This window comes from Microtus ochrogaster, chromosome 19, assembly GCF_000317375.1.
Source record: "Microtus ochrogaster isolate Prairie Vole_2 chromosome 19, MicOch1.0, whole genome shotgun sequence".
NCBI classification, from domain to species: domain Eukaryota; kingdom Metazoa; phylum Chordata; class Mammalia; order Rodentia; family Cricetidae; genus Microtus; species Microtus ochrogaster.
The window spans coordinates 3,994,656-4,008,701 of NC_022021.1; the positions used below are offsets into that span (position 1 = coordinate 3,994,656).

Consider the following 14,046-nt stretch of genomic DNA (forward strand, 5'->3'; position numbering starts at 1 on the left):
GATAGATAGATGATAGATAGATGATAGATAGATGATAGATAGATAGATGATAGATAGATAGATAGATAGATAGATAGATAGATAGATAGATAGACAGATAGCAAAACTAAGATGGACAACAACTGAGGAAGATTTCCGGACTCTACATGAAACACACACACACACACACACACACACACACACACACACACACACACACACACTCATCCCAAACAAACAAAATCCGTGGTTTGAAAACATTCCAGATGGTTATATTTGAAATGAGTATGGCACGAGACAGTCCTGGTCTTAAGGACCTTGCTGTCAAACTGGGAAGCAAAGGGAAATACTATAATAAACTAGTACCATTCAAGGCATTGAGACTCAGGGGCAGATGCCTGCCTCGGCCACTAAGGATGAAGGTGGGTGGCATCCATGAGCTTTGAGACAAGCCAAATAAAAGGAGGGTCTTAATTCAGGGTGAACAAAGCTCCCAGACATAAACAAAGCTCAGAGATAGACCTGATTTTCTGTGATGTTCCTCACCTATGACCAGGCTGGTTTGGGGGACCAGGCTGGTTATCAGTGAGTGTCACCCATGTCATAGGCTCCAGCTTGCCTACTTTGTGGCATGGAGGATGCTCTGGGGAGATGCTCGTCTATACACTGTGATTCATTGCCTCTGAGGGACAATGGCTCTAGTAGGACTTTGTGGTTGCAGAAACCAAGTTGCTTGCTGCTTTGATTCCCAGAGTTTAGATTTTGCAGTCAGCACTAGGAGTTTATAAAGACTGTTTGCTTCAAAATTAGGAGTGATCTCTTAGGGGAAAGAGGGTTTGTCACTATGTGATTTGAGCCTGTCCCAAATATCTGCAGCCAGATTTAGACACTGAATATGGAGCAGAGAGAGTAGGGGAGCCTGAATGAAGAGGGAGAATTGTGGCTAACTCTGCTCAGGGAACCTCGACTAATCATGATGGGCCATTGCTCCTCGTAAAAGGAAGCCTGCAGAACCCACTGAGCTTTCCGTACACTGGGAATACACCATGATGTCTGGGACCAGCATTCCTTTTGCGAGGCAGCCTTGCGTGTTGTGGCGTGCTCAGCAACATGCCTGGTCTTTGCCTTTTGGGTACCAATATCATACCTGAGTCATGACTATCAGAAATACCCCAAGATATTTCTAGGTGTCCCCTGGAAACAAATTGGGCCCTCGTCAAGAGGCACTGACTTAGAATTACACAGTAAGAAGCTGGGATTTGCTAGTTCACTCCTAACCCAAACTCTCCAAATCCAGTGCCTGGAGCAGCCATAGAAATGCCAAGGAGTCTTATCCACGTCACTAATGGGAAAGGTCTACACACCCATATTTCTTCATTATTTACTCAGTTATGCTCAGCTAAAAAGCCTGTGTACCAGATCAAAACCATTATTTGAGGCATAGATGATTCTGTGGGAAGGCTGTTCAGAAGACGTGGGTTGTTTTTTTGAAAGGGATAAAGGAAACAGGAAAGAATACGTGTGACCTTAGCGATAAGGAACAGGACAGCTGGGCATGGTTGGAGGGCATCTGTGATCCCAGGATTTGGGAGGCTGAGGCAGAAGTGTGGCAAACTTGAAGCCAGCCTGCTCTTTATAGTGAGACTGTCTCAGAAACAAAGCAAAGCAAAACAAAATGGTCTGGAATGCGAAGCTGCTGCTGAGCCTAACTAGACTGAGCAACACGACAGTACCTGGCAGTGGCAGACGGGAGCCAAGTCTGAGCTGCTGTTGACTGCCCCTAAAGACCACCCCATGGGTTGTGTGCCTACAGCCCCCTCCCCCTACTCCTTCCCAGACCGGCCAGGGTTAACTGCTGCTGTGGTTTCCTTCCACATTTCTCTCTGCAAGTTCAGTGCATGATTTAAGAATTCAGCTTACGACCAAGCAGTGGTGGTGCACGCCTTTAATCCTAGCACTTGGGAGGCAGAGGCAGGAGGATCTCTGTGAGTTCCAGGCCAGCCTGGTCTACAGAACTAGTTCCAGGACAGGTTCCACCACTACAGAAAAAACCAGTCTCCAAGAAACAAAAACAAAAACAAAAGAAAGAAAAAAGATTTCGGCATACAGCTTTCTACAGATCATGAAGTTCTGAAATGAATCTTTCAGTCTGACTATTTTATGCACACATATGCACAAGGCATACCATCTTTTCAGCTATCTTAAACCCCATTACTTTCTTTATTGTTAAGTTTTTTTTTTTTTTTTTTTTTTTTTTTTTTTTTTTTTTTTTTTTTTGAGACAATGTTTCTCCAAGTAACCTTTGAGTAAACCAGGCTGGTCTCCAACTCACAGAGATCTGTCTGTCTGTGCCTCCCGAGTGCTGGGGTTAAAACATGTGCCACCATTGCCTAGCGCATATTTTGATTTTAAGTAGAACTGCCAGTTAGTTTAGACATGACACTTTTTATTTTTTCTAGTGCTCTAGGAAATCATGTTTACCCACATGCTCTTCTGTGGTTTGTCTTTTGTTGTTGTTGATGCTTTGTAAGAAGATTCCATAGATTGGCGATCCATTTATCTTTACTAGTGATAGGCTTTGAAAGCATCATTTGTTTAACGTTATGTTCTATTTTTCTTTTTATCATTCTAAATCAAGAGAGTGCACATTATAGTCTAGTTCAAAACTAGTCCTTGTGTGTGTTGCTTGTGCTATTGTGTGTATTCTAATTTTTAGTACACTGCAGGGCAACATTTCATTTTATTTCTTTCAGCTGGAGACCCACGTGCGCCTATATTACTTACATGACCCCTATAGGACTACAATATCACTTCTGTTGCATATTAAATTACTTATTTCTTATTTTTCCAGGACTCTAAGATCACCTAGGCTTTTGTTGCCTGAGACAGAATGTGGTAGTTCATTACTTAATGGGTTCTCCTCTCTTTTTGGGGAAGCACGGCTTGACAGTAATTCACCTTGCAGCCTGGTCTGGAAGCTTCGAGATCATGCTCATGCTAGTTAAAGCTGGAGCAGACCAGAGAGCCAAGAGCCAGGTGGGTGTGCCGGTCCCTCAGGGAGGGGGATGATGTGAGCGCTCACCTCACCAGTGCTGGGGCAGGAGTTCTGGGGTTCTGAGGTAAGTAAGCCCTTACTTCTTCACCCTGGCTCTCTTCAGGAAGGAATGAATGCTCTCCACTTCGCAGCTCAGAACAATAACTTGCACATTGTGGATTACCTCATTCAAGACTTGCACCTGCAGGACCTGAACCAACCCAATGAGGTATGCTCGCACACTTCCTCAAAGTTCTACTTCTTCCTGCTTGGGTGGGGCTGTGAGAGCAGGCTTGGCCCTGTAGCCAGTTCCTCGCCTCTCTGGCTGACCACAGAGCAGAAGGGAAGTGTTGCTGGTGGCAGTGGCCCAGGCGTCTGCCTGTGGGGAGGACAGGAAGAGCAGAGAAAGCCAGACTCTGCCACTCCCTCTTCCCAGCTGGGGGCTGGACACTATCCGCCTCCATTAGTATTCAAAATGTGTGCTATTAGTGTTCAAAATGTGTGCTTGAGCTTTGTTTTACAGTGCCTGACCTTCTTTGGATATATTTGACCCAAAGTTATGCAGAAATCAGTCACGGGCTGTAACGCTCTTACTGTATTTGCCATGGTGCCTTGAGATTAAGAAGACCAATTTTACCTCATGACTGTGTCTTAATGTGCTAGGCACAGAGGAAAGCAACTTATGTGCATTTTTTCAGGGACAGACCTAAGGCCCAGAACACAGCAGACTCCTGACTCATTTTGTGAGACAGTGGTGTGTAGGAAGGAGAGGTGGGCTGATGGTGTCAGGGACAGAAGCAGGCTTAATAAGAGCCATCTCTTTCTCTTACTTATTTTTTCGAGGTAGGAGCTTTCTCTATAGCCCAGCCTGTCCCTGAACCTGTGATCCCCCTGCCTCAGCCTCCAGAGCGCTGGAATCAGACGTGCACCACCACACCCAGCTCTCCCTACTTCCGGGATTCTTGCTTTTCGAGTCTATTGACCTGTGCTGGACTTCCTCCTCCTCCTCTGGCTGAGGTAAAGACTGAGGAGCTCAGTGCTGGGTAGAGCTACGCAGCCTCCGAGAGGCCTTAGGATAACGCAGGTTCAGAGACTCCAAGAGAATGAGCCCAGGGCCTTCACTGGGGTGTGTGGCGAGAGCCGCTCTCAATGTTGATTTTTATCTCTATAATGAACCTGGATTAATGGAACAGACAAATAAGATACACTCTTTTTCTAAGATAGTTGAAAGGAATGTCTTAGAAGTCCAGTAGGAATAGAGCTTGTTACGAGCGGGGGCGGAGTAGGGTTGGGACAAGCAGTTGTTGTTCACTGGGTAAAGAATTTCAATTCTGGAAGACAGAAAGGGCTATGAAGATGCACGGTGGTGATGCTTCCATAATGATATCAGTGTACCTGGTTCAGAGCTGGTGAGAGCACAGTGTGGAAAGAGGCACTTGCCACCACGCCTGGTAATAAGCCTGATAATCGGATTTTTGGAGCCCACATGGTGGAAGTAGAGAACCATCTCCCACAAGTCCCCTGATCTCTGTGCCTCGTATACTCCCTCCCCTCCCCCAAATGATAAACAACCAGACCTAGGCATTGAACTATGCATTTAATAATGATTAGGGCGGTAAACTTTATGTTATGACTATTTTACCATAGCTTTTAAAAGAAGTGGTAAAAAGAAGCCAGTTTGGAGCTAGGATCAGGAAGTGATAGCTATTGACTCACCGTTTGTATAAAGGTTGGGGATTTCACAAAACCCATTGTGCAAGAAGGATTACTCTGTCTCACGGTGTCACCCTCTTGCCCAGACTCTTCTCATCAGAAAGAGCTGTTCATCTAACAGGGTTAGTGAAATCCTCCTCATTGGCTCAAAGGGAATTCTAGGCTCTGGCAAGAGAAGCTTTTCTCAGAAGAGATCTTTAAGACAAAACGAATTTAACCAGGCCTAAGAGAAGTTGGACGGAGTTCAGGACATGCCGACATTGGGAAATCTGGACAGTCCCCTAGTCACACAGCCCTACAAATCACTGTAGGATTTGTGGGAGAGAGATTAAAGCCAGGAGTTTGAGGCTAAGTAATCCAAAAGTTTTGAATCTATATGTCAACCTCTATCTGTGACCAAAACTAAAGAAGCGACACTGGGGTGGGGGCAGTAGAAGGGAAGCTACAAAGGCCATTTGAATATTGGTTGAAAACATACACGTGTTTGGTTATGTGTCTGTCAGCTGCGTGTGCTGAGAACATCTACTGGCCTAACAGAATCGGAGCTGGAAGGCCTCGGAGGTTAAACGCAGCGTCTTTGAGGGGAGGGGTCGTAGTAAAGAGTGTAAGGGGAATTGAGAGGACGTCTGTTTTCTCACTCAGGCATCCCTCAGTATCCACAGGGATTGGTTCTAGAACTCCTCTTGGATGCCAAAACAGTCAAAAACTCAAGTCCGCATATAAAATTGTTTAGTATTTATGTAACCTACACAGAGCCCCCTGAGCCTTCTAAAGCCAGATTGCTGTTAATATCTGTTTCAGCGATAATGCTGTGTGGTCTATTAAAGCCTGCAGTGGGTCGAATGACAAAGAAAATGCTACATGTTCAGTAGAAGAAGGCTTTGTACCCCCTGGATATTTTGGATTTTGAGTAGTTTTATTCACGCATGGATGCATGGACCGAATGCATCTGAGGTGGCGTTTAGCCAAAGCCATAACTGTACTGTGAAAAGAGAACGCAGCCTGTGTCTAACCCCACCTCCCTGCCTGTGTGCAGCATCTCCAGCTCTGAGCACATATGATCTTCCTGCGTTCTTTCCTGGACTGTTTCATACTCTGTTTTCTCCTTATGTTGTGTTCTGTTTCCCATAAAGGGAAATATTGTGAGGTATGGATGGATATACACAAAAAAACCAAGGACCTGTGTCTCAAGGATCCCTATGATAAAGAATGGGTCAGGTGGGACTTTGGGTACCTGCTTATTGAAACATAAAATAATTTATTACGGAACATTTTGATGCGTCAAACTTGTTTACAAGCAAAAAAATTTAAACACATCACGTTAAAACATAGATGGTTAAAAAATATAACAAAGGAAAAACAAAAAGGAACAAGAACCTTGGACACTGTTTGTTCTTGTTAAATAAAGGCTCGGGATCCTGGGCCAGGAGGCAAAGGGATCTGCTCCAGGCTTGAAGCTGGGGCTCAGACCCTCTTCTTAGATCTGGCTGGGAAGTTTTCCTGCCTTCCAAATATAGGGAATCCCTTGAGACTGCACTGGCTAGAAGCCCACTAGAACATAATTCAGATGGGTTTTGTTGTTTAAAAAAAAGAAAGAAAGAAAGAAAGAAAGGAACAACATGGTATGAAACTTTATTTTCAAAAACACACATGGCTTTGAAATTACTATTGATATTTGCCCTGTGTACCTAGACGAGAAAAAAGACTTCTATCCCATTATTTACATCTTACTATTGCTTCATCTTTGAAGTATTTAAAAGAGCAAGATTATGTTAAACACTCTACTCTGCCTAACTTGGCTTTTCCATTTATCTTTCTTGGTAACATCTATAAAGGGCGTCCAAAGTTCACAGACTTAGCTCTTCTTTTGCAAAGCAAGACGCTTCATCTGTGATAACAGTCTTTCTTAAGCTCTCTTTGGGTGTGGGTCCTCTGTCACTTGGTGTAGCGATACAAAAATGTAAAGCTTCGCAGCAACTCAGGGTACAAAGGGACAGGTTATTTTAAACCCGAACAGAACTCTAATCCTTTTAGAGAAACATTCGCCCTTGTCATGGCTTACAGGTGATTAGTTGCTTCAAACTCTTACAAGGAGTTTAACCCCCAGAGTCTTATGGTAAGGACATTAAGCCAACCCTGGTCCTGGGAGGTGGAACCTCTGGGAAAGGGTCAGGATTAGAAGAGATCACCAGGATGGAAACTTGTGATTGAAACTTGATGACTTTATAATGAGAGGAAGAGACACACTCCCTCTCTCTCTTGCTTTGTGACTCTTGCAACTTTTCAGCCAGCAAGAAGGCCTTTCCCAGATACTGGCCTAAACCTCACCCTCCTAGAGCCATGAGCCAAACAAACTTCTTTAACTTTATAACGTAGCCTGCCTTTGGTATTGTAGTAATGAAAAAAAAAACAGATTTATACATATATTTCATATAATATATACATATATTAGAATTATAGACCCCAAACTGTTAAATATATATTAGAATTCTTTCTAAGTAACAAAACCATCTTAATCTGTGCTGAAAAACAAAGATGATTTGCTAACTTATAAATGAGGTCTTTGAGGGAGTATCTTGCTGATTTCAGACATGGTGGGTCCAGCATTTTTTTTTCTTTCTGTAACCATTGACTGTCACTTCACTGGTGCTCGTCCTCCCTATGCATGGTGGGACGAGGTCTGTTCACAGTTTCTGGTTTATAGTCATACGAATTTTGATCCAACGACAAGAGATCTTTCCTGTCAAAGTTCATATATGAGTGTCACAAGCAACTCTGTTTGGTTCTGATTGAACCACGTGCTCAATTCTGAGCCAATCACCTCGACCATATAACATGAGTTATCTGATCACTTCCCACGGCAGGAGAAAGTCAGGTGAAGCCTAGCATGTGGCAGTGCTGCACGCACTAAATGGTGTAATATAGAAAGGGCAAGCTGTGGTTCCTGTATCTAAGTGGACCAGTGCCAAATGTGACCCATGATAACGTTATGGGCCAGGAACCTAAGAAGATCCCCTAATGGGCATTGAGGCCAATTGCATAGTTGTAAGATATTGGATCAGTTGCTTTAAAGAAACCCCTGGGCCTGGGGATAAAGTTCTTGTTGGTAGAGACTTTTCTAACGTACATGGGGCCCTGGGTTCAGTCTCCAGCGCTGGACAAATAAAGGCCACTAACCAAAGGCACTGGGCATTACAACCTTCATTGTCAACCTGATTAGATACAGAGATGCCTAGGCAAGCAGTCAGGTACACATCTGGTCCTGCCTGAGACGGCATGTCTAGGAAAGGTTAGACGGTGAAGACTTTGGCTTGTTCCATGATTTTAATCTGTTGACTCTGGATCAGAGTTTGAATAGACTGTTGGGAGATGGTGGGGCTGTGGGAAGTGGGGATTACTTAGGGGAAGTGGGTCGGTTGGGGTGTTCCTTTGAAGGGTACGTCTTGGTTCTGAATCCTTCCTGGTCTTTACGGGATTGCCACAGGCGTCTTGCCGGTATCACACACATCTTCCCTGATGCTTCTGTCTTGTGAGAGTCCAAAGGCCACAGAGCTAGTCAATGGTAGACTGAAACTTCTGTCCCCGTGAGCCAAAATAAACCTTTCCTTGTTAAAAAAAAAATTCCACCAAATATCTATGACAGTATTTTAAAGAGGGGGATTTATTTGTCACGTGCAGATACTAGTGGCTTCAGTTATGTGTGGATCCAGTACTGGTATCAACCCTCCATCTCTTTTTATTTTCGGTTCTACTTTCCCTTGTTCTGGCTTCATTCATATTCACAGTCTACTTATCAAGTGACAAGGAGGGCTGACGACAACTCAGCTGAGGACTTTAGACTAAATATAGACTGTGTCAGGGGCAAAAACTCATGGCTAACCCTGACTGGCCTGCTGTGATGTGTGGCCAACTCGGGCAGGTAGTCCTTGGGGAACATAATGGGAGTTGATGTGGGAGTGTCATATATCAATCTGTTGATTTCATTGGTTAAGCAATAAAGAAACTGCTTGGCCCTGATAGGTTAAAACATAGGTGGGAGGAGTAAACAGAACAGAATGCTGGGAGGAAGAGGAAGTGAGCTCAGAGACGCCATGCTCCCCTCTCCCGGACAGAGGCGATAGCTCTGCTCTCTGAGGCAGACGCATGAAGCTCAGACCCAGGATGGACGTAGGCTAGAATCTTTCCTGGTAAGACTGATGCTACACAGATTATTAGAGATGGGTTGATCGGGATATGAGAATTAGCCTGTGAGGGCTAGAGTTAATGGGCCAAGCAGTGTTTAAAAGAATACAGTATCTGTGTAATTATTTCGAGGCATAAGCTAGCAGGCGGCCAGGGTGCTGGGGACACAGCCCCGCCGCAGCTATTACAACAGGGAGTCATAGAGTTAAAGGTTGCATCAACATGGGCTAAGGGCCATGTTCCAGAGGAAAAGATTATGGGCAGAGATTGGGTAAAAGGTGTTTTTAATCTCCTAGGATAGCCACCTTCATAGGCAGCTTTGTGTCTCCTCTTGCTGTTTCCTTCCCTGCCCACACACAGTCATGCTAAGTGGTACTCCACCCTGTCACCAGCTCTTGATGCCTTTCGATTTGAATATGTGCCTCTGTGCCTCTCTACTCAGAAGGAGCCCTCTCTACTGCTCTTCTTGGCTACTCTATCGATAGCACAATATCTGCATATATGCATACTCAGTAAAATCAATGAGTACATGGATTATGTGGATGTATGGTATATGTGGTGGTTTGAATACGAACGGCCCCGTAGGCTCATGCACTTGAATGCTTGGTCACCAGGGAGTAGCCAGTAGGAGGTGTGGCCTTGTTGGAAGAAGTGTGTCACTGGGGGTGGGCTACTGCTCCCATGAGGACTGTCCTCTGGCAGCTCAGGGGTTGAGGGGGGCCATTGGAGTCAACAGACATCACTCAGCTTGACTTTTCTGTCTGAGGGAGTAAAACTCAAGTCTCTGGTCTTTATTTCTTTCCTTAACTCTATTTAGATGTATCCATCCTATTTCTCTTGATGTCTGTCTTCTAACTTTATTTATTCCTTTATAGCTTGTACATCCCAGCAGAATCTTTCAATTGTATAAAAATTAGAATGTGGTTATATTCTATTTTTCAAGTGGATGATGCAATGAATGCAAATAAAAAGACATGTTTCTCATTTCCCTTACACGATTAAACATCTTATGTATTATAGATGAAAAACAAATTATTCCAAGAACCCACATATATTCATACCCAAGCACCTTGTTATAGATGAACAGAGTGTAAGCCAACAAGGTATTTTTCTCAGTTAGTTCTCTTACTGGCAGCTGTATTTTGTCATTACAAAGAAAGAATCAATCACTTTATTATTTATCTCAAAAGGTAATCTAATAAGAAATTTTAAAAGAATCATAAACCTAAACTTTTATTATTCAAAAACTATCAGTCATCTCTGCTTTAAATCCTCAGGGTGCATACCCATTTGTCAACAGTTTATTTTTCTGTTGTTTTTTTTTTAATGAGGAAGCTGAAGGCACAAATGGATGCTAGGAGTTAATCATCATTTTGGTTATCAACCAATCACAAAAGGCAATCCAGCTAATTATAATTGGGATACATAGATGTATAGTATTCGTGTTTTAATAAATAAAGCTTGCCTGAAGATCAGAAAAGCAAAGCAGCCAGCCACTGGCTCTCATATTTACCTCAGACTGAAATGGATGCTCCTGCCTCCACAAATCCTCAGATTGAGACTGAGAGTGAGAGCTGTCTCCTCCCGTCTAATATTCCTCTCTAGTGCTGGGATTAAAGGTATGTGCCACCACTACCTGACCTGTATCGCTGACTAGTGTGGTTGTTTTACATCCTGTTCTTTTTTTTTTTTAATAAAGCTTTCTTTATTAAAACACAAATCCCATACCATATCTAAGGCTGCTTTGTTCTTGTTCCCTGACCTTAACAAGTTCCTCACTCAGCTATGTGCGTTTCTAACCTTTCCCAGGTTTTTCAACTTGAAGCCATTAGCAAAAACATCTTAATCTACCCTTAAGATATATTTAAAGCTTTGTTTCAGCTATGATGCACACCGAAACCTGTGACCACATCTCCCAACATTAAGATTAAAAGAACTTGAGTACTCTTAGTTTTTGGGACTCAGTTGTTTTACTTATTAACCTAAGCCACAGTCTCTATGGCTTTTCAGGAGAAACTAGCTGTGTGAATTTTCTTGCACTTCTTTTCTATCCTTTGCAGCCCCTGCTTTATCAGGGAAAGGGGCAACACCATACCTTGCTTTTACCTATGTTAGTTTCTCCACTAAGCTTACCTCTATTGCAATTCCTTACTGTATTTACTAAAGACTCTCAATCATCAAAATTCTATTTAAACTAATATTATATTATATAAAATCATTGCTTCAGTTAAACAGTACATTTTAGGAGGAATTCATCTTCATAATAATCCACCAGTAAAAATGGCCAGTAGAATGGGATATTTTCATGAGATAATCATCACACATTAAAGGCAGTGGAGATCTCCCTACACCCATGCCAGATACCAGGGAAAAATAGCAGTGACAAACATGTAAAGACACAGCAACAGCAAGAGCCATTCTGAGGTCTGGGGTCTTGCCCATCCAAGATTCACCCATCAGTACCTTGCATGTGAGTGGGCTGATCCCCTGAAGTCAATTACCACCTGCTGCTCTCCTGACATGGCCCCTGGCAGTGGGCTTTGGGGCTCCAAATACTCAAGCCAGGCCCAGTGTCTGGCTCTTCCCGCTGCCTGCCTATCCGGATGTAGAACCTGCAGCTCCTCTCTAGCGCCAGGTCAGGTCTGCCTTTGTCCAGCCATGATGGCAAAGCCTCTAGAACTGTAAGCCAGCCCCAATTAAATGCTTCCTTTTATAAGAGTTGTCATGGCCATGGTGTCTCTTATGTTCATCGGGTATACAAGCAGTGCCTGTTGTTCCCCATTTCATGATTTAGATGTTACTCGGGCTTGCTCTCCCTAGAGCACACATACCCAAGAGAACAGTTCTGAGGACAGACGCATCATTGCTCAGTATTACAGAGATTTTATTTGTCACGGCAGGAAGCGTGTGGCAGAGCACAGCAGCTCCCACCCTGGTGGCCAGGAAGCAGAGCTGAGCACAGTAAGACAGAGCGAGCACAGGACAGGCCCCAGAACAGGTCCTCAGTGACCCGACATCCCTCAACCAGGCCCATCTTCCACAGTTCTGTCACCCCCAATAATCTATTCAAAATGTGAGTCCATCAGTGGAACAAACCATTCATTAGGTCAAAGCCTCAAGTCCTGCCTGGAGACGCCCTCCCAGACATGTCTGGGGGTGCTTTACTAACGTCCTAGCTGGCTCATAATCCAATCAAGTTGATAAATAAGATGAATGACCACGAGCTGTTTATATGATTTTTCGTCTGTTGTTGTCCTTTGAGGATACTTGTTTTAAATCACATACAGTAACTATCCATCTGTCATTTTCAAAGGGACTAGATTTTACCCTTCAACCATAGCCCGGCTTGTAGGCAGGAGACTGTGGCTCTAACCTGTCTGTTCCTTCCCTTTACCCTCTGGTGACTTCCTGGGAATAAGGAGGGCAGGGAAGCGTCAGACTTTGAAGAACTGAAGATGGAGGCTCTCATTGACAATATGTGTAGCCTAAGAACAATGAACTGCATGAACTTCTTGGTGCTGGTTTGTTTCTCTGGCTTCTGCACATTCATGGAGCCAGATCTCCACACAGCTGATCTTAGCAGATGTTCTCCACTTTGTCCAATAGGCACTGGGCTATTTTAGCCACTTCCTCTTCCTTTTTCCTCCCTTATAAGCAAAGAGTGGCATGATCTTTTTGTTAAACATAGCTAGCAAGCGATTAGTTGGCAGATTCAGAGCCCTATTTATAGACTGTTGCGCCCTCTTTACATTAAAGGCATCTTGGTAAGCTCTCAGTTAACACACTAAGCTGTGCTGAATTTTCCTCCTTTTCAGTTGAAGAAGATTCATCGCTGTTTTGTCATTCAGCTTCCTTTTTCTTTTTTAAAAATAGCTCAAGTTTAAAAATTCAGTCTTTGTGCATCTTTTCCTTTTTCTTCATGACATGTGGGTATTGCAAAGGCAGTCTCCGTTACCAACAGGAAAACTTGGAGAAATTACCATTATTTAAGAATTTTATATTTGAGGAACCAGCTACAAACGCTTCTCTTCACTGGAATTTCTGGATGTCACCGCTTTGGTTCTCCTTTCCATTTCAAACAGACCCACACTCAAGAGTTTTCTAGCTGATTCTTAGGAATATAACAGCCTGTGAATACGGCCTCAAATTGGATTGAGCGGGGAGGGGAGGTTGGAAAGAAGGTTCAGTGGTTAAGAGCACTTACTGTTCTTTCGGAGGACTCAGATTCAATTCTTAGTCCCAACATGGAGGCTCACATGGTTTTTAGCTCCAGTTCCAGGTGACCCTGAAGGGCTCTAGGCCCGAGCATGGCAGACAAGGAGCACTCAAGTTTCGCTCTTTCCCCCTTGTTAAAAACCATTAGATTACATTCCTAAAGCTAGCCCCTGAGGTCCATTCTCTTATTTGACCATAGACTCATTACTGAGACAGAACACAAAGGTCCAACAATCAATTATTTGGCTAACATGTTCGATCAGTTTACCAACTCACCTACCTAGCACAGACTCCCCCTTAAAACCCTACTCCAGAAAAAAAAAATGCTTGCTGCTGCTTACTGTGTGTCTTTGTGGCTCCTCCACCCCTCCCCATCCCTCCCGGGTAATAAACCTCCTTGGTGCTGAGAATTTGGTGTCAGGATGTGTCCTGTACCCCAACTCTGATGGGAGTGTCCTCCCTTATTGACCCAGCGTTCTCTTCTTGCCTCTGAGGGGATCGTGCATGCACACTATACACATACATACACTCAAGGTCTACGTGTACACATTAAATAAAAATAAATACATCTTTTAAAACAAAACAAAATGCAGTTGTATCTGATTAAATGTTGGATCTGAATGAGCTTCATGTGTGTTAAATGCTAAAGAATTTCTGTCTCGTGTGTTTTTATCTGGAAGATTTAGGATGCTGCTGAGGAGCTTCCAGCAGGATCTGGCACTAGCTCATGTCTCAGGAGGTAGCTGAGCAGGAGAATGGTTGATGCAGTCAGGAATTCTTGCTGCATCTGAACTGGCATCTGATCACTAGGCTGTGCTACAGTCCTTCTCTGGGACTTCAGAGAACCTCTTCTGAGCGCTTCTCTCGTTACCATGGAATGGACTCGCTGTTGTTTTGGGGAACCTCTTCTGAGCGCTTCTCTC

The 14,046-nt window shown here is 43.8% G+C and overlaps 1 protein-coding gene across 1 annotated transcript in view; it reads left to right on the forward strand.

The window, feature by feature from the left end:
- The window catches only part of Ankdd1b (ankyrin repeat and death domain containing 1B), a 71,022-nt gene that overhangs the window by 22,116 nt on the left and 34,860 nt on the right, over window positions 1–14,046 (forward strand). Inside the window, exons 4-5 of the mRNA XM_005356456.2 lie at window positions 2,917–3,015; window positions 3,138–3,242. Of these exons, the coding sequence (XP_005356513.1) occupies window positions 2,917–3,015; window positions 3,138–3,242 (204 nt within the window). The remainder of the gene's footprint in view (window positions 1–2,916; window positions 3,016–3,137; window positions 3,243–14,046) is intronic.